The 20,335-nt window shown below is 43.0% G+C and overlaps 1 protein-coding gene across 1 annotated transcript in view; it reads left to right on the top strand.

Moving 5' to 3' along the window:
- The window catches only part of cxadr (CXADR Ig-like cell adhesion molecule), a 34,345-nt gene extending 14,444 nt beyond the window's left edge, over window positions 1–19,901 (top strand). The window contains exons 2-7 of the mRNA XM_054626244.1: window positions 7,769–7,938; window positions 12,067–12,271; window positions 15,984–16,139; window positions 16,264–16,386; window positions 17,957–18,095; window positions 19,201–19,901. Of these exons, the coding sequence (XP_054482219.1) occupies window positions 7,769–7,938; window positions 12,067–12,271; window positions 15,984–16,139; window positions 16,264–16,386; window positions 17,957–18,095; window positions 19,201–19,483 (1,076 nt within the window). The 3' untranslated portion in view covers window positions 19,484–19,901. The remainder of the gene's footprint in view (window positions 1–7,768; window positions 7,939–12,066; window positions 12,272–15,983; window positions 16,140–16,263; window positions 16,387–17,956; window positions 18,096–19,200) is intronic.
- The last annotated feature ends 434 nt before the right edge of the window (window positions 19,902–20,335 follow it).

The raw sequence follows: 20,335 nt of genomic DNA on the forward strand, positions 1-20,335 counted from the left end.
CTGGAGCGAGCATTCACAGCTTTTTTCTTTTTCTTTTTTGGTGCATCAACCAAGTTATGAAGTTATCCTCTGCTGTGCCTGAAATAATTGATGTCCTTCGCCGTCGTCACAGGGGATTGGCTCGGCTGTTTTTATGATGGGGAGAACGTCGGTGCTGTTTGATTTGCTCATTCCAAAATCCAGAGCCCCCCAGGCTTTACTATAATGAATCACTAATGTTCATCCCACCAACACTGGCCATCCAGGAAAATTAGCCACACTTTTCAAAAGCTCTTTTTGTTTGTTTGTTCTCTTGAGTGAGGTGTTTTTCTTGGTACGGTAATAATACTTTGTTTTCCAGATTGTTTAGTGTGTGTGAGGTAGTTTTTTGCCCAAGATGCACTAAACATATTTCCACTCGCAGGGTTGTTTATGAGAAAAATATGTAAATTCGTACTTGCATATCTTAATTCTAAGATCCATCTTTCCCTGCCACACACACACACACACACACATTTGTTCCTATCTATTTGACTGAAACACTAAACCCAAGCTCTCGCTTCCAGTTTAACTGCATAAAGCAAACCTTAAAGAAGGTAAACAGAAGTAAATCCCAGCGTGACGTCATTCACCAAGCTTTTTCCCGCTGCTGTTGTTGCGTCGTGAGCCTGAAATAGCCGCCGCTTTCATCTCCCCATGGTAAGACTTGGCTTTTCAGACTTTACTCCCAAGGATGCTCTTTAAGGTCAGAGGGTGGAGAAAGAGGCTTATGATCCTCTGTGGCCACTGCCAAGGCTCTGAGGGTCTTCTGCTGGGATAGCACAAGGGTTAGTGTAGGTCAGCTTGTTAAACTGTTCCTGGCTTCAGGGTTTAGTGCTGTCTGCCAAAGCTGCTCTTTACACCTAACATAATGTCTGCCTAGAATACCTAAGACAAAACACTTGCGTAAATGGTATCCATGTACATGTCACTGAAAACGTATCTTCCCTGGCTGCAGACTATAGCTACAGTATACTGAGTAATTGGCCCAGCAGATACTGGCTTATTACAGATATATTGGTATCGCTACAGAAGCACCAACCTTGGTTTGATGTAATTTAGTAACAGTTTCATCTCATTCACTCCAGAGAAATTGACACGTTGATGTTGCAGTGTTTATTTGCACGTTGGTCACAAAAAACTAACCTAAGGCATCTATATTTAAATGGGTTTAGTTTGTTAATGTTGTATTTTAAAAACAACCTCCAAATTATCTAGAAAATGAATTATCAGACCCTGGACTATTCAGCAGAGAGGTCATATTCTTTAGTTGTATTAGTTGTAGGGGTGTTCCCAAGTAAGACTTTACAAAGTTGTATCTAATTGGTCAAGTCTTGTCTACTGATCGTCTAATCATGACTTTTTTTTATTGCTTTCTGTTTAAGCTTTACGTATCTTCAAAAAATAAAATTTAAAATGGCAACATTATTGGCTGAGATACATGTTACTATGGCTTAGCTTTTGTTTCAGAATAACAGACAGCATTGTTTGTGAGTGTAGCGTGTGTGGGAGTGTAGTTGTGGCGGGCGCTATCCGTAGAGCAGACACAAACCGGTGATCGATAGGGAGACACGCTTTCTTTTCGTGGTTCTAAATAGAACTCTCAGTCCAAATTCCTTTTTTGACATTATAGCGATCCACAGACGGAACGGACTAAATAGGGAAACGAAAGGACAGTCAATGGGAGACGGCTGCCCCCCCTCCCAGCTGATTTTAGATACTATTATTTAGTTTTGAAAATAGCCATGTTGTTGTTTATGAATGATCCTTTCTTTAATTACCGCATTTCCAAGTCACGAATCAGCTCCTTAGATGGAATCATCGAATAGTGGACTGTTCCAGGTCACCCCTAATTAGATATTAAAACGTAGATGATAATGACAAAAGCCAAAACACAAGTCTTCAGTGCCCAAAAATGAGGTCTACGCATTCTGTCTTTCCACTGATAAAAAATAAATAAAATCTAAGGTATTAATCAGCTTACAATGATAGAGAAAAGAAAAACAAGCAATTACACAATTCAATTGTTGTTTGATTAATTTTCATCTCATCAATTTAATCAGCGAAACCATGCTTGTGTTTACAATGTCCCTTTGTCATGAAACCATGCGGATGTTTATAAAGACGCCTCACTGTGACAGGTCTGAGCTTTGCTTTGTTTACTTCCACAAATGCTTTATAACAGAGAAGTAACGTTAACTTCGCTTTTCATAACTCTCCCTTGTGTCTTCACCTACTTAACCTCTTTCTCCATCTCTGTCTACCTACCTCTCTCTCTCTCTCTCATGCCGTCTCTTAAGCGCCACGGCAACCTTCTCCGAGGGATTGGTTGCCAGGAGACGGGATTCGCTCCCCATTGTATGCCGACAAAGGTGGAGTGGGTGGGGGTTTACAATCAGCAGGACCGGAGAGAATTGGAGGCCTAGGGGAACCGGCACTCCACAAACATGGGTGTGTTGGAGAGGAGCTGGACAGGCAGGGAGAGTGAGGTGGTGGTGGGGGAGAATGGCAGTGGGGGTATTGGGTGGAGGGCATTGGGTGGAGCGCGCTGACACCCTAAATTCCTCTTGTTCATTCCCGGTCTCCCAGTAACCACGCTGGGATGTGCTGTGTCAGACACTGTGGTGGAGACTGGAGGGTAAGAGCCACTCACAGAGACGCAGGCAGTGATGAATAGCTATTAAGACAGACTTTTTAATTAGCCAGCGTGCCCTCCCCCGCTGCTCGCCCCCCCTACTACGCGGACACACACACACACGCACACACTAACACAGTAGGACACATTCTTACTACAGCAGCAGTCACCGAGCTCAAGGAAGTTGTGTGTGTGTTTCTGGTGTAAATGCTTGACTGCATTTACCAGCAGTCTATTTGTCATAGTTTTCCTTGGACTGTAATGATGGTCTCTCTTATCAGCCGATCATATTAGCTTGGAAGAAGAAGGCCAGTTTACTTTAGCTCTGGTGCCATTACTCTGAATAAGGACTGATGGTCCCCCCATATAAAGCAGTAATTATATTGGTGTGCTCTCTCACTGTGGCAGGGACTTTGAGCTCAGTAAGTATCATTTGTGCTCCAGAGTACACGCACAGTTCTTACAGTGTGTTGATAGCTGATAGTTACTGATTAACACTGTGGGCTGCCTTTTTACAGGTTACAGGGTTGTGTGTTATTCTACTACAGGAAGCTAGTGCCAGGGGTTTGTTTCTACAGACACTTTTCAACCATCATGCAGTCATCTTAAATTGCCATATTCAGGTTAGTTATGCTAAGGGCTATTCTTTTTTTAATTAGTCATGATCATTTGTGATTAGGAAGCCCCTGAAAAACGAATTGTCAATCATCTTCTCCCTATGTGTAATGGGGTCCTACATGAATACACACATTTCTGCCAAAGTATGAACAGTTTGGGTTTATTTTATGGGAGAGATTTCCTGTATTTTGGGTTTACTGTGTGTTCTTCTCACAGATTTAAAGTGGGCGGCACTTGGCTGGAAAAAGGTGATGCCATGTACTTCCATTCACCAATCAGGTTTTAGCAGCCTCTTTAATACAGTTTGATAACAGTTGTGGGGTTGTTTGCTCATGTTACCATACCACTGTCAATCATATCTGACCAAACCACACACACACACACACACACACACACACACACACACACACACACACACACACACACACACACACACACACACACACACACACACACACACACACACACACACAAATTTCCACGCTGCGGGACTAATAAAGGATTATCTTATCTTATCTTACACACAGTCCTCATGGTGCAGATTAGGGAGTTTTGATGTTATAAACTCTTTTAAGAATGAATACTGAAGGGTTTGTTTAACTTAGATTGTTGTGCACTAAGTAGTGGATACTCCATATTGTTATGAAATACTGAAGACTTAAAACGTTTTCAGGGGCTTTCATTTAGAAATCACTTTTATGGATCAATCCATGTCAGTTTACACTTTCTACTTTTTTTTTGGTGTTTATTTCTAATGTGACATTTTAGATGACAGCCACTGATTTGTCTGGGCTTACCTGGTCACATAATCTTTATTAGGACTCATTTCCCCTCTTCCTGCCCTGTTTACCTAAACCGTTTTATTGACTTTTTTTTATCCAAATGATTAAAATAATTGTAATTTTTCTTACTGAGCTTGTATCTCCATTATGATTATTTGTATTTCATGGAAAGGAGGCCGTCTGGGTGTTTTTACAGGAAGTTTTATATATTTTTTTAAATGCCTTTATTGCTAAGGACAATGATCATAGATAATTTAAGGGCTGGCATATGTTTATGATATTACTAAAATGCTTTGTCGGTCTTTTTGTGTTTTCACTCTACTACCTTGTAACAAATTTCTCTAACATTGAATATATATATGACCAAATAAGCAACAATACAAGTTAAAGTTTGTTAGAATAAAAAACATGCATAGTTTCACACTACTCAAAAAGCTCAGCTTAACTAAACATCATCAGTACGGTGTGTGGTTTGATCAGATTTAATTGACAATGCTGGAAACATAAGAAAACACAATTGTCATTGCATTTTGATTTGAAATGTTGCTGAACTCTGATTGGTGCACAGAATTGCCTGACACCTTTTTTTCCAGGGGAGCCCACCCACTTCAACCAGTGAGAAGAACTAACGACAAAAGCCCGAATCTCTCTTTAAGAAATAATTCAAACAGTTTAAACTTTAACACAAATTTTGTGTTTATGTAAGTACCATACCCATAGTGAAAACATAAAATAGGTGTTTTCAGGGTGTTTTCAGGGCCTTGAAATGTTGTCTGCTTCGCTATAATTGCAGATTTGCTGTAACTTAAAATAAACTAACCTAATTATCTCATTTGCATTTACCAAAGTTCCTCTCCAAGACTTTCTGCGTGCAGTAGATGGATTAAACAGGATTGCTGTCTGTTGATTGAACGTGGAATTAAGCTTAGATTACACTCGTGGTGTTTATGTTCCTTTGCCTTGGCACTGCTGTCACCTGAGCCACCATACAGGCAGGTTTATAAGCTAACAAATCTGTTTGCCAGTGGAAGGGATGATATCCTGAAATGGCACATTTTTTTCCATTTATGAGGTGCTGAAAGGAAGGGGCCTCTGGCTGAACTGTAATTTAAATAAATGCTGTCTACGTCCTCAGAGGTACACCAGACAGTTTGCCCTGTTGCCCGTCAGAGAAACCAGTCTCCCTGATAAACTGTTCTAGCTGAATACTTTTTCTCACAGAATGCAATTTTCTCCCCTTTCTAAGCGACTTTGAAAAATTGCCCTGTCTCCTTTAAATGCTTGATGAATTGACACAGCTTTCTGTCATGCAGATGCCAAGCTGTGTCTCCGTTTTGACAGTGATAGACACGTATCTCAGTTCCCTCTATATCGCTCCCTGTTTCTCTTGCTTCTGCTGAAGGCGATGGATCGCTCCCATCAAGGGCGTCTGTCAGAATCTGTGGGCTGCAACGGCCAGCTGCAGGGCCGACGGATGGGGAATAAAACTATGCTTGTTCTTTGCAACCATATCAAGTGTTGCAGGCTGCGGGCTTCAACAATAGTGGGTGTGACTGAGATTGTCACTCTCTCTGTGGTGTATTTTTCATTCAGTTGTCTAAGCAAAGCCCAGAGGAAAGTGAGGTTTTAGGCTGAGCGGAGCTGATGGACATGAGATGCGGCAGGGACCTCAACCTGTAGCTCACACCCGTCTTAAACCCAATGGCCAATATCTACAAACATCGCCTACACAATAAACTGGCAAAATCCTCTCAGTATCACAATCAAAAGGAATACTTTCATTTTCATAATTTAAGTTGCATACTTTATATCCTGTCACCTTGACCTTGCTCAAACTGTTTGTAGATTAGATTGAATGGTCAGGTAGATTGGAGGGTTTTTAGTTCTCTCTTTTTTTTTTGGTTTTGTTGTGTAGCTGCGTGTTTTATGGAAACCTTGTAATCAGGGTAATCTTTTCCTTTCCAAGAAGTGAAGAGCCTCACAAAGAGTATACAGTTGCCAGGTTTGGCTCCTGTTTCACCAGTTATTGCTGAGTCAGCTCCATCTGTCAGTTGGAGTAAAAGCTGCAAAATGAGATGCAGATGTAGCGTATGGAAAATACAATGCTTTTTTTTATATGAGGTGGAATTTTTTTCATTAAGGGCAAAACATTTCAGTTACATGTTTGGTTTCATTTTTGGGACGTGATAAGTATATTTTACACACATGCTATTTAGCAGCAACATATTGTGGTGGAATTTTTTTTTTTGTTCAAGCTGTTCTCCCCCACTCGCTGACTGGAAGGTGGCAGGCTGTCAGAAGGATTTTAATGCGTCGAGGCAGCATGTGACAACTCCATTCTCTATGGACTGTGTTCCTTGCTGCGGCTTAAGTCTCTTATTGAATGGAGAATCTTAACCCAGTTGATGTCACCAGGAAATTATGTTTATTCGTTCTAAGAATAAATGCTTAAGAGTCGGCTCCAGTGTGGCGATGGGCTAGAGTTTCTTTTTTTATTATTATCACCCTCCCTTCAGATAAGCTGTGTTCTCATCTATTGCTGTCTTTTTTTCACTGTGTGATTTACATTATGCATATTTTAGGAGTTACTTCTTAGATGAGATGTGGCCATATTTATTTCATAAGTGACACTTCCCCCCCCAATCAAAACATTTGACTGCGAATGTTTCTGTAAAGCATGTCACTGGAAGCACTTTTCATCAACTCAGTTCAATAAGATACAAGCAACATCATTTTTCAAACCCCCCCCAAAAAAGAATGTACTCTCTGTGATCTTCATTTTGCACAATGTTAAAAAACGCATAATCATTCATTTACTCGCTAAAAAAGAACCAAAAACCTGAATCTGGCTGTGTATCTTGTAATGGTGTGTCAGCCTTATCACTGGTCTCCTTTCTGAAGCTCACTGTGGCTAAATATTTCTACAGAGCTTTCGGCCATTTTGTCTCAGGACGGACAAACTATTACTGCTGCCGTAACAAGATCAAATTGCGGTAAAAGTTCTGCTTATTATGGCCATTCTGGCCGAAATGTTGCCTGGTTAAATTACGACGGGGTAATTAACTGTTCAGATGATTTTCTCTTCTATAAAAACATTATAGCGGGCATTATTATGTCACTGAGTCTAAGTCATTTTTAATATTCACGTTTAAATTGTCACCTCATATTGTCCTGAGCTGTATTGATGGAGAAAAGTAACCTACACTAAAGCAATCATCACTCCTGAATGAGATGAAAAAGATTTTTTTTTTAAATACCCAGACTCAATGATCCTCACAGTCCAAGGCTGGTTCAAATGTGCCTCATCTGAGGGCATCTGAGCTTGCCCGCCACCTATTAAAGCCCTCTTCAGCAATGCGCTCTGCTTCACAATCCATGAGCCCGTCGGTCTCCATTAAGGGTACTTGCAGGTCTTCAAAAGTCTTACAAAGCATTGAATTCAGTTTCCTCAAAAAAGTCCTTAGGTTTAACATATTGAAAAAGTACATTTAAAATTGAATTTACAAAAGTCTTGAATAGGTTCAGATCACATTATTTGACTTATTATCTTTTTAGGAATCATACAGTTGTAGACAGCTGGTATCTACTGGCAAAAATGGGACATAAATTAATTTCCTTAATGAATAATCAAGGCCTTTCTAGTAAACATTCACTGTTTTTATTATTATCGATGTTGCAGTGCATTAACTTCCTCTCTTTGTGTGTGTCTGTCCAGGTTTGGCCTCCGGTCTCGAGATCACATCCACGGCGCCGACATCCATAGAGAAGGCCAGCGGTCAGAGTGTGAAGCTGGACTGCCAGTTCACTCTGGCCTCCGAGGACTCTGGACCGCTGGATATTGAATGGAGCTTGCTGTCCTCCGACAACCAGAAAGAGGACAAAGTGGTATGTGTAGATGTTCCCCACAAACATTAAAAATGCAGTTTTATTCCAAAGATGGCATACGACGGCACAGTTGGCAGTTATCTGTTCGCTGATCGACTCTCATTTAGCACAGACTTGCATTTTGCTATGTAGTTGGTGGGATCTTTTCCAACATGGTATGCAGCTTTAGAACTTCTTTCACATACCTGTCAACAATACCTCAAAAACAGGAAATAGTTGCTTTTGTTTTGTCCCTCATTTGTTTGCAATGTGTGTGGTTTTGCACTAACCTGTTTTGTTGTAATGGTGAGTGGTTTGGTATGTTTGAGGCATGCTAGGCGTGTACTTCCTAGAGGTGTTGCAATGTGACATAGGAACTACAGTATACAAGTTAAATGTAATTTAAGCGACAAGTAATTCTTTTGAGCATTTTTTGGGTGCAGTGTTCTCACAGACACATAGTGGGAGCAATGGGAGCTCTCTTTCCTTTCCAGCATGGCCCTCGGCCTACACAGCTCTACAGGATCTCCACATGCCCTCGGGGCTTTCACAGCCATAGACACGGATTCTTGCTACAGAGCATTCCAGTGGTGTGACCCTCTCCCGTGGCTCTCTACTCCCCCACCTGTCACACTCTCTTTTTTTCCCCGTGTATCCTGTGGCTTTATTATTTTTTTTGGTCCGAATGTTAGAAATAGGTCAGAGGCTCATCATTAGGGTTTCTCTGTGTCTGTCTTCCAGCCACTGTCCTCTCTCTCCACTGACCCAGCCAAGGTAGACCTCTGTACTCCTGCTTCTGGTCTTGTGCCATTACGGAGACACCAATTATCCTCTTGTATTTGTTTTTGACCTACTTTGTTTGTATTCTGAATCATTAACTAGAGTAGTGGAGAAAGGGGAAGGGGAGTTACCATTCTATTGTTATTCTCAGTAAAGCAATGGCTGTTATGATGAAATATCAGCACAGAATTCAGTGTGGGTGGTTCCCCAGGTGGGCCTCTTCCTCTTCATGACTGAATGCAGCTGTAGAAATATATCAAACCTTCCCAAAGTGCATCTGGTTGCACTGTTTATTGTCTTTATTAGGTGCTGAGGTTTATCCGCACACCCGTTAATGTTGCCCAAACCTTTGTAGGAATTTGAACAGGCCAGACATCTCTTTAAACGTATTTGTTCTCCTTGACCTATAAGATTTTGCTCGCTATATACACACACGCACACATTCGTATAGCCTTTTACCAATTTAAGTCATGCTTGCGGGTAATTATTTTATAATTAGCGGCGTATTAATTCCAAGGGGCTGCTTTAATAGTTGTGACAGTGTTAAATGGGATTAAGGCTGATCTGCGAGGACCAAAGCTACTAGATCAGACAAGGAGATGAAAGTAAAGGCTAAACTTTATAGCCACAGGCTCCAAGATGCTCAGAGACCATGGTGAACCTTTGCTCACACGGCTCGAGATGAGCAAATCCAGGCTCCCCTTAAAGGAACAACCACTATTAGATAACTTGAAGAACTAGTCAACAGGATCAGTCCACAGAGTAATTAAACCGGGAACTCAATGCCCTGTCTTTGCGAGCAGGGAGATGGGTTGTGTGGTGTGTTTTGCATGAGCAAATAATCCTTACTTTAAGAACTTTGTTCATATTCATGAGCCATGTAGTCCAGTGTCTTTGCATTGATGCAACCAGAAGTAATCTATTCAATCCAGTATTTGGTGGTGAATGACGGCCCCCTTCATCTGACATGTCCCACATATCATCAGGGTCCGGGTGGTGAAGCATAGCTAATGCACGTTGCTTTGTGGGGCTCCAATGAGAGATGCCAGGCATGCCTACAGTAACAGTCATTAGCATTTTGGCTCTCATTGCCTGGCCACAGATTAGCTGAAAGGAGGGCGTGCCCCGAGTGCTCACCACCACTGTGAGAACGAGGAAAAACAATTACCAAAACTAAACCCACATAATGTGAACAGGAGAGGAATTTGCTCAAGAAAAGAAAGCGTCCAAAATGTATATCTTTATCCGATATCATACACCCCGTCTCTTTTGTCCTTCAGCTCTGCAGCAGAGCCTTTTGTTTACTGAACTTATCGAGACAAGAATTTGTGCATGTTGACAAAGTATCGGAGGATTTGGACGTAAAGCCATAACGCTGTTTGCTGAAAATTGCATTGTTTGTTCGTACAGCAGTGATGATTTTGAATGATAATGGCCTCATTTAGTTCTTTACTGCCTCAGTGTTGAAGGACACTTGATCCATTCTCAGGTTAGTGATTCTGCTTTAACCTTGCCAAGCAGTCTGGAGCAGAGCTGTTCCTGTGAAAGCAGGAATCATTCATGTTAAAAGCCTCTGTGGGAGCGCAGCAGACACAATGCTGCACTTTATGCTCTGCGGGTTGTTTAGAGTACACAGGTATCGCAGCTCTCTGCTTTGCCTCCCAAATGAATCCGCACCTCTTCCTCTTCCCTGCCTGAGCAACAGCATCACGTGACAATGACCTCATCTGTATTTGTCTAATGAAAGAAAGCCTGGCCAATAGAGGTCTGTTACCTCTGAAGCATGATCCGTACACTGAGAGTGGCCCGGCCAGGTGGTGGTTGTATCAGCGAATGTCCTACCTGTTATGAAACGCAGCACACGGACAGTGGTGCTCTTCTGTCCTTTACAGCCCCCGCCAGCTTGTCTAGTCATTTGCCCTTTTCATTTTCATTCCCCAAGCCCTTTATGGGATTTTTTTTTTAAAAATTTCATTGGATCATGATCCTCAAGGTTATTGTGCGGTTCAGATTTTTTTTTGCTAGAGGTGTGCATGTGTGTAAGCACTCCCATCTGTGTGCTTGTAAAGTGGTCGAAGCTCAAGTGAGAGTCTTGTCTGGCTGAGCTCGGGGCAATTTAATTTCCTCTCCCCCGTGGTCTCATCTCGCATATTGCTGTTATTACTGCCGATGTTTTGATTCCCTGTGAAGTTAGAGGGATAGATTTTCCTCCCCTGGGAGCCAGGTGGAATTTTAACCACGTTACCTGTTTACATGGCTAATATGATCAAGATGGACATGGCGCCCGTTGCCAGCATGCCTGCCTTCGCAGCTCCAGAAACTAGTCTTTCAGTTGGAAATGGCACAGCAATTTGACATACTAGAGACACACCAGAACATCCCTGACTCTGTTTCCCTTTGTTTTGCTCCTCTCGTGCTTCCTTTTCAAGTGATCTGCCTCCTCTGATGGGTTCATTATTCTTCCTCTCCTCCTGCCATGTTTAGTTTTTTCCTCCTCCTCTCTACCCGGGGGTATTTGCTGTGTGTATGCCTTGCGTTGATCGTGGCACAGAAAAGCCTGTTGATGACTGTCTCCATGGAAATGTGGAAGAATATGCCAGCGTCTATGAAAGAGAATGGGATCTCTTTTCATTGTTGTTTGCTATTCTTTTCCCCTTGTGTTTTTCTTTTTCCGTGTGTTTTTGTTTTTCCCCTCCTCCATCACCCCAGCTACAAGCTATGAGGTGACTTGTTGGCTCCACCTGGCCTTTATTTCTAGGCATTTCCTTGCTGCTTTCAAGACCCAGACTGTGTGTGTGGGAGAGTGTTTTACCTGTCTTGTGGGGACATATATTTGATCACAACTGATTAACACCGTCGTATTGTGGGGAAGAATGGGGACAAATGCACATCCCCGTAACTTAAATCATTACATTGTAGGATAAAGACTTGGTTTAAGGTTAGGTTTTGGGTTAAGGTAAGGGTAAGGATAAGGCTGGTAGCAGTTATGGTTAGGGTAAGTCTCCAATAAATGAATGTTCTTTGTTGACCCAGCAGGTGTTGATTATGCTCCACAGTGGTTGCTTTGTTTGTTCCACCTTCATTCTTGTTAAGCACAGAAAGGGCATCGCAGCACCGGGCTGCCAGGCTGAAGGGCATCGCAGAGATAAAAGAGAGGGTGCTTTCTCTCTCCATATGTTTTGGTTGGTTCAGTGAGCAAAGCCTTATCTTTCAGAAAGCACACAACTGTCATTTCAAGGCTGTTGCTTTATTTGTTTTCTAGGAGGTCTATTATTTTTCTTTTAAACAGATAAGTCAGATACAGCAGTGCATCACTTTGTGTAAAGCTCTTAACTCAAACTCTCTCTGCAACCCCCGTCCCAAATATAGGTGATCCTGTACTCAGGCGACAGGTCCTACGAGGACTACTACGCCGCAATGAAGGGCCGAGTCCACTTCAACGCAGCCGACCCCAAGAACGGCGACGCCTCCATCAACCTGACGGGGCTGAAGTCGTCGGACTCGGGCACTTACCAGTGTAAAGTGAAGAAAGCTCCCGGAATCCGCAGCAGGAAGATGCTGCTGATCGTCATGGGTGAGTGGAACAAACCGCTGAACACGCTCTGGTGTTAGGCTAGCAGTCCTTTTTTTTTTTTTTTTTTTTTTTTTCTCTCAAAGGGTAAATTCTCTCTCTCTACACAGAGGAAATGCACCAAATCACACGGCCTTTGCCCTCCCTGGCTGTTTTGATGTAATCCCTTCTAAAATCGAGTGCATGACCTTCCTACAGGCTGCAGAGCATTGCCCCCTTTTGTGATACAATTCTGTATTCACTCTGTGATTATGTCTAAAATGATAATCCTGATATCTTTCCACGTCATGATTTATATCTATATTTGTATTAGTCTTGATGAACAAAATGATTGTATTGTTTGTTTTCTTCATAGCAGCTCTTTAAATTAAATTAATGTTTGCAGATATTTCACAATATTAGTGATGTATTCTTAACTGTAACTACGACAATATAAAAATGGCTACACATTACTCAGTTTGAAACGTTAATCAAGATAATCCAGGCAAAAGTAAACAAATAATCTGCAATATTACAAATTGTTTTCAATGTGTGCGCTGTAATCCTGCCTTTTAAAAAAATGTGGACAAACCTCAGAAATGGAGTGTATGCACTCAGCTGGCTTTTTGTTGCACAGGGTGAGATGGGTGACACAGCAGAGTTGTATAAGTCAGATGATTCACTCCCTAGGCAAACACACACACACTCACGCACGCAGAGCGGCCTCGCTGGTCGGTCAACTGACTAAATGATGTTGAAAGTGCCTCCCGAAACTCGCCTGGCATTTGCATATGGGAAAAACAACCCGCGTGCGCCACACTAGTCTGTGTTGTGCTGTTAACGCCCTGTTATCAGAATAGTTTCTCTTTTCTAAAGATTGCTTCAGAACATGGCTGCTGCTCTTGTTGACATGATATCATGTGCGCAAAAGTGTTTTCCAGGAGCTCACGTCTTTCCGGTTGAGCCGGTTAGCGTAGTGCAAACAGGTTTCTCAGTAGTTTTATTGTGGCGCCACAAAGCAGCTCTCTATTAAAGGAGATGAATGGCCACGGATAATCTGACCATTAACTGTGAATACAGCTGACACAAGAGCCACCGACAAAGCCCTTGGGAAGGCTAGTTTACATAAAAATTGATCTGACCAGAAGCAGCTTGAAAAAACGAATCACTGCTGAAGTCATCGCTGATTCATACACATGCTTGTGTGCGTTTGCTGTGACGGCTTCTCCTCCCTACAAAAGTTCCTCATTCCTCTCCAGTGAGCGAGGTTAACAACCCTGCTCATTTGTCACTCGTTTCTCTTCCCTATTTTAAAATTGTGCTCAATTGTATTGTTTAAGTTTATCATTTCATCAAAAGATACAATCTCAATGCGGAACTAACAGCAATTCAATTCAATTCAATTCAGTTTATTTTGTATAGCCCAGAATCACAAATTACAAATTTGCCTCAGAGGGCTTTACAATCTGTACATGCACATCCTCTGTCCCGGGACCCTCACATCGGCACAGGAAAAACTCCCCTAAAAAACCCCTACCCCTTCAGTTCAGTAATTCTAATGTAATACACAAACAAATATCAGTTATATACGGTATAATATACATTTATATTACATGCCGCTCATTTATTCTTTTTAAGTTTCTGTTATAAAGTTTAAAAAATGTGTCCCTCAGTAAAAGTAGTATCTACTGTCAAAATGTCAGTTCTAGTGGTTCTTATAGTCCTTGTATTGTTGTTATAGTAATATTATTTAATTTGCCCATCGTATTCTACCATAGTTAAGAGCATCAACTAAGTGACTAAAATGTGAATCCAACTTTCATTATGGTTATGCAGATGTCCTTCGTTATAGCATGAAGGAGAGAGAGAGAGAGAGAGAGAGAGAGATAGAGATACCTCGAGGCTACAGGAGCTGACAGGCTGCTGGCTATTGACCCCAGGGGGCAGGGGTGTTCTTAGCAAGGAAACATTGACAAGGAGAGGGGAGGACATCTTGCCTGCTCTGCATTTTACCTTCAGGTCGATCTTGTCACAAGGTGGATGGTCCTGGGAACAGGGAAGACGTGCATGCATATGTGTACACAAACACCCCTCAACTTATACACCGGGTGTTGCTTTGGCTTGTCAGATATGCAGGTACGCGAACGTGCCGACCGCCTGCAGTGTACATGGTGTCTAGGTACTGTACAGGAAGTAGCATCCCTTGTTGTGTATTCTCCTCTGGTTGCACCGGGACATTGAAGTTAACAGGAGGAGAGTACCCACCTGTGGTCCAGCACTGCATGTCAGCAACTCTCACAGCTGTTTCTGACTAGACCCCACCTTTACTATCAACAGCCTATCATTTTAGCTCTGCCTGCCTGAAGTCCAGGCGATCCTCATCGCATCCAGGATCTCACTCCAAAAAGCTCAGCAGCCAATCTCTTTAATTATTTCTGCCGGGCTTTAGTGCCCACTAGTCACTTATATTTCATTTTATCATTCAACTATCAGTGACCACTCCTTGAAGCTGCGCGCCTCCTGAATGCAACGAAGACCACAATCTAGCAATCCCTTTCTACTTATCTCGTCCACAAGATAGCCTCATACAGCGCATAAATCCCAATTCATTCTTCCTTTTATCAGAGCCAGGTTCTCTGTATGGCTCTGCTCTTTATTTCCCCGTGCTCCTCCAGCCTCCATCACCTTCCTTTTTGACCTCCATCTCTCAAACAAATAAATCTGCTCACCGGACAGCGGCCCTAATAAGAGGAGCTGCGTGTAACAGCCCACAGACACATCGAGTTGACTTTCACCTTTTAAAAGATGTCAAAATGTCATAGCTCTCTGACATTTACTGTGTGTTGTGTGAGTGGCGCAACACGACTGCAGCAAAGAGCAGGCCGGTGAGTTAGGAGCTGCTCAGCCTCGGCGGCCGTCACTCTGCCATCTGTCCGTCAGCACTTGCTTAATTTTTGCTCCCCCCAGCTCTCTGTTTGGCCCCCTCCATCCCGACCCCCTGTGTGTTTATTAGATTAGTAGGAGCACTCGGTACTGTCAGTCTATTGTTAATCCTTACGGTTATGCCTGCTAAGCTTCCCCCTCTCGCCTGACACCTGGTTCAGATCTGGAGAGCCCCACTCCAGGGTTTTGTTGTTACAGAACGCATTATTACCACATGGGGATGTCAGCTTTCTGTCAGTGAACACACAGCACTTGGATTGTGTCCTCAGAAAGGTTTCTTTTTTTCCTTCTACTCCCTTATTCTCCCCGCCTGTCGGTCTGCTTTTAATTTGAAGCTCTGTTTGTTTTTTTAAATCCCTCCTCTCATCTCCTGCCAGCGCTCTGACTGACCGAGGAGTGATCGCACACATTCGGCTTTAAGACAGAAAAGCTTGGCCTCCATCCTTAACCCTGAACGCGTGCACGCCAGTGTTTGTCTGCCCAACGCATCTTGCTTCTTTCTCGTGGTTATCCTGAGTGACAGTTCCTGTAATGACAGCAGCTGTATCAATTACTCTGATTGCTACTCTCATTACGCTGATGACTGCTGCTTTGGGCAAGGGAGGAAATTAACTTTAGGAGGACACAATACACAGACTCACAACTTGCCCACAACATGAAATATTGAAAAATAACAGGCTTGGAGGCACCAGGCAGGGAGACCGTGTTGTTCTGAGCTAATGCCAGGTGGCCACCTGGTTGTGTCTGTTGTTTTTCACCTCTCTCAAACACTCTCCGCCTTTTCTCTCCACAGTGAAGCCATCCAAGCCCAGGTGCTACGCCGAAGGCCCCATGCAGGAAGGCAAAGACATTGTGCTGAGGTGCAAATCTAACGAGGGCACCAACCCCCTGCAATACAGCTGGGAGAAGACCAGCGACAGCAAGCTTCTGCCCAGCTCCGCCGTGATGGGTAATGGACTCTCTCACAAGCACTCCCAAATCAATAGAAACCAGTGTTAAGGCCCCACACACGGCTCCTCTTTCTGTTTAACCCTGTCATCTCTTCATTGATGTGTTCTTTGCCCTCACTACAGATCCAGTGGGAGGCACGATCAACGTGAGGAACGCATCTGCCAGTGCATCTGGCACCTACCGCTGCAGTGCCGTCAACCGCGTTGGCGCTGAGGAGTGTATGCTGTATCTCAACGTGACGCCTCGTGAGTGCCCAACTTACATCACCTTGATCCACTGACCTGCATTCAGCCTGTTAAACAGTTAAACCTGTAGCTCTGCTGTCTGAGGGTCAGCTGGATAATGTATTTGTACAGTTTGCAGTACTCTTTAAACATACAGGTTTAATATGGAACCCTTTGGTTTAAAGTCAGTGTTTTTACCCCTGACATTTGTAACTTCCAGTAAGAGTACGGTTATGTATTCAGGGGACATAAATATACATAGTATACATATTAACAATGGTGTATCATGAGGTAATATTGAGAACAAGACCAAGAGTCTGGAGTCGTGCTAGTTGCTCTGTGAAGCTGTACTTAGGCACAGCAGCACTTTAATGCTTAATGCTCAGCATGAAACGTCAGCATGCTTTTATCAGGTACAATGTTTACAGTGTTAACTATTAGTTTAACATGCTTGCATTTGCTACCTGAAAACACAAACTGCAGCTGAGGCATATGGGGAAACGGATCGAGGGGGTCATTAAAGATTCCTAGCGGATTGGTTGCGGTTGTTTGGAATATAACATCACTAATGAACTAAATATTAACCACATTTTCTAAAATGTGAACAGAGCAGAGCTGCTGTCCACAGCTGAGAGACGCTGTGTGCAATTTGCTCATGGAACAGCAGCATAACTTTAATGATTATTTCAGAAGTTATTTAAAAAGTTTTTAACTACAGTTAGTTTTGCTGCTTAAATGTCCAAACATATTTGCTGCAGTGACTATGCTACTTGCATAGAAACATTAACAATTACTGAAAGCATCACTGACATCTAATTATTAAAGTGAATCGTTAGAGAAAACACTAACATCAATACAATATATAATTTAGGAAGTGAACTGTCAATGCGGGTGCGGATCTATAAAGCTGAGAAAATAATTGATTCTGGTGACGTTAGAGCCAATCCGCGCATCACTAGTTTTCAGATATTTGATTATGGACCAAAGTATTGTAACAAATCAATTCTTCCAACCAACAGTCAATAACCTAAAGATATTCAATTTAGTATGATTATACGAAGAGTAAACCAGCAAATTCTCATATTTGAGAGGCTAAACTTATATGTTGAGAAGAGGACCGTGGTAGAACACTGCCACCCGCTTCGCATACTGAAGACCTACTGAAGATCCAATTGCATTTAAAAAAGATAGTATGCATTTGATTCACGTGTGCCTTGGAAAAGGGTTCAGGATTCAGGCAGTGTCAGCTTCTCGAGTAGTCAAGTGCTTCAGCATGGGGCAGCTGTAGCTGACTGCTGGAGCATCATACAGGAGGAGCATGGATACTAAATTTGTGTTTTAGAGGATCTCTAAGGTGACATTGGTGACTACAATATAAATGTTAACCTTTTTTTCAACATGATAAGCTGAAGAAAAGTGCTAGATGCTATAAAACAGGCACTAAATTGTTGAGTCATGAGCACCTTAAGCCATGGTCAAAGGCAAGTACCACTTAGAAAATAATTCATCTATAAATTTTTAAGTCTTTGTTGGATTTGCTACCCAAATTCCATTTACCAAACCTTCCAACCCCTTTCTTCTTTGTGTCCAGCCCCCAACACTGCAGGCATCGTCGCAGGAGCCATAATTGCCGTGCTCCTGATCCTCCTCATCATTGCCTTCATCCTCTTCTGCTGTTGCCGTGCCCGTCACAGGAAGAAGTACGAGAAGGAAATCTGCAACGAGATAAGGTACAGTCACTAAAAATATCAATGACATCGGCTAATAGATGCACAAAGCTCCCATTGGAAAGAATCTTGTAACACTCTGTGGTCTTTGCTATATAATGACAAATGTGTAACGGGTTGTATAATACTAGATTTAATGTAGGCATCAAAAATGCCATAGTTTACATGTGATTATTACTCACAGCTCGTCATGTAGTTTGACCTGTGGTCATCACAGACACACACACACAAACACAGGCTCACACAACAACACATCGCTAACCGCCCCAACAACCGTGAATTATTTTTTTCTCCATCAGCGTTTTCCTTTTTTTTTTTACCCCTCCTCAAATAAACAGCTGTGGTAATCAGTTTGAAAGCTTTGTTTGCTCTGTGGATCCTGTGTCATGTCTGCTGCTGGCTGCCCCCCACCCCACCCCACCCCACCCCACCCTCACCATCCAACTCCCCATCCAGCCCACGAGCTCTGTACAACCCCTGGGCTTACTATCACTCTGCTGCGGACTGAATCTGTCTAAGACCACAATGTGACACTCGCGCTGTAGGACAAAGAGGATTAGACTACTGGTCCTGTCTCGTATACACAGACACACACACATTGGCTGGAACGCCACAGCATGAAGCTGCGGACTAAACAAGCTCCAGACCCTCGGGCTCCGTTTGATTGAGCATTTAACTGGATTATTGCTGCTTATTAGTTGCTAATGTTGTGGCAGAGGGAGTAGAGGGCATAGCTGTACTTGGTTGCTCAGCTCAATCTCTACAGGCTATTGCACAGTCAGTGTGGCTGAGCAGTGCAGACATTGCCCCCAACCAATCAAACGGGCCAACTCTAATTGTTTGTCCCTCTTTATTGAATCTAGTCATGTTTTGCTCTTGAAATGACTCATGCAGACTCCTTAAGTATTCATTGTTTTCCTCACTGTGGGCGGTAAGTGCCAGACACTCCAGACTTCGATACCTGTGTTTCAGCCAACTTCATTCTGATTTATAGCACCTTCCATAATCCTTTCCATATTCAAAATCTCTGACCTGACACCCAGATAAGCTTGTAAATGTGAGTTTACGGTCTTATGGTCTAAATGTGCTGTTGTCTGTTTCCTCTCAGAGAGGATGTGCCCCCTCCAAAGAGTCGCGTCTCAACGGCGCGCAGCTTCACCGTGGGCAGCCAGCGTTCCTCCCTGGGCTCCATGTCGCCCTCAAACCTGCACGAGTACGCCCTGAAGCCCCAGTACGACAAGATCCCCTCATCAGAGGACTTTGAGAGGCCTCCGAGCCACGCCCCTCTGCCCCCGCCCACTGCTGCCAGGATGGCCGGCCCCAACCTCAGCCGCATGGGGGCCATCCCCGTCATGATCCCTGCCCAGAACCGGGAGGGCTCCATCGTTTAGCCTGTCCTCTTCTGGAGGAGGGGCCGTGCAACGAGGGGGAGGGAACGGCAGAAGGGAGTAGGACACAAGCCAATGAAAACGGAGCTGGGATGGGCTGACTCGCCTGACTTTTAGCTCCTCATTATTTACAAATGGGAGTGTATTCCTCTTATGAAGGATTGGTTCTGCTGCGGTACTGAGAAGAATAATTGAGTTGTACTGGAATCATTACAGAGCACATTAACTTTTTATCAAATACAAATACAAAATGAATTTTTAACTTCCTGGACTGTTTCACTGAAAAATGAATTGGTGTGGATATAAAGCAGAATGGTCATATACAAATTATATTGTACATAAGTGAATGCATGTTTTTCTTTTTTTATATAGACAGTCGCTGTAGAGAGACTGTATGTTCAAAACAGACCCACACCCCTAAATGACCCAAAACAGACCCACACCCCTAAATGGCCATGTGTGTGTGTGTGTGTGTGTGTGTGTGTGTGTGTGTGTGTGTGTGTGTGTGTGTGTGTGTGTGTGTGTGTGTGTGTGTGTGTGTGTGTGTAGTTCTTTGTAGTGTATCTTTTAACGCCTACAAAACAGTATGACCATCTGTCAGGCAATCCAGTCTCATCTCTGACATTTTTAATTCCATGAATTTATTTTTAAACTTTTCTGACCTTTGTAAAAATATACAGACCAACTTATTAGAAGAACATTCACAGATTTTTTAAATAGTCCTTCGACTGAGTTGAAAAAATGTCTATGTAGGTCAGCCTGTTTTCTGTTGGACCGTTTGAATTGTCCAGTCTGGGTTTTGGGGGGACAGGATTGGCTGGTAGTGAGGGGGAGGTTTAGGCCACCACATCTCGT

Source organism: Anoplopoma fimbria, chromosome 24 (genome assembly GCF_027596085.1).
Source record: "Anoplopoma fimbria isolate UVic2021 breed Golden Eagle Sablefish chromosome 24, Afim_UVic_2022, whole genome shotgun sequence".
NCBI classification, from domain to species: domain Eukaryota; kingdom Metazoa; phylum Chordata; class Actinopteri; order Perciformes; family Anoplopomatidae; genus Anoplopoma; species Anoplopoma fimbria.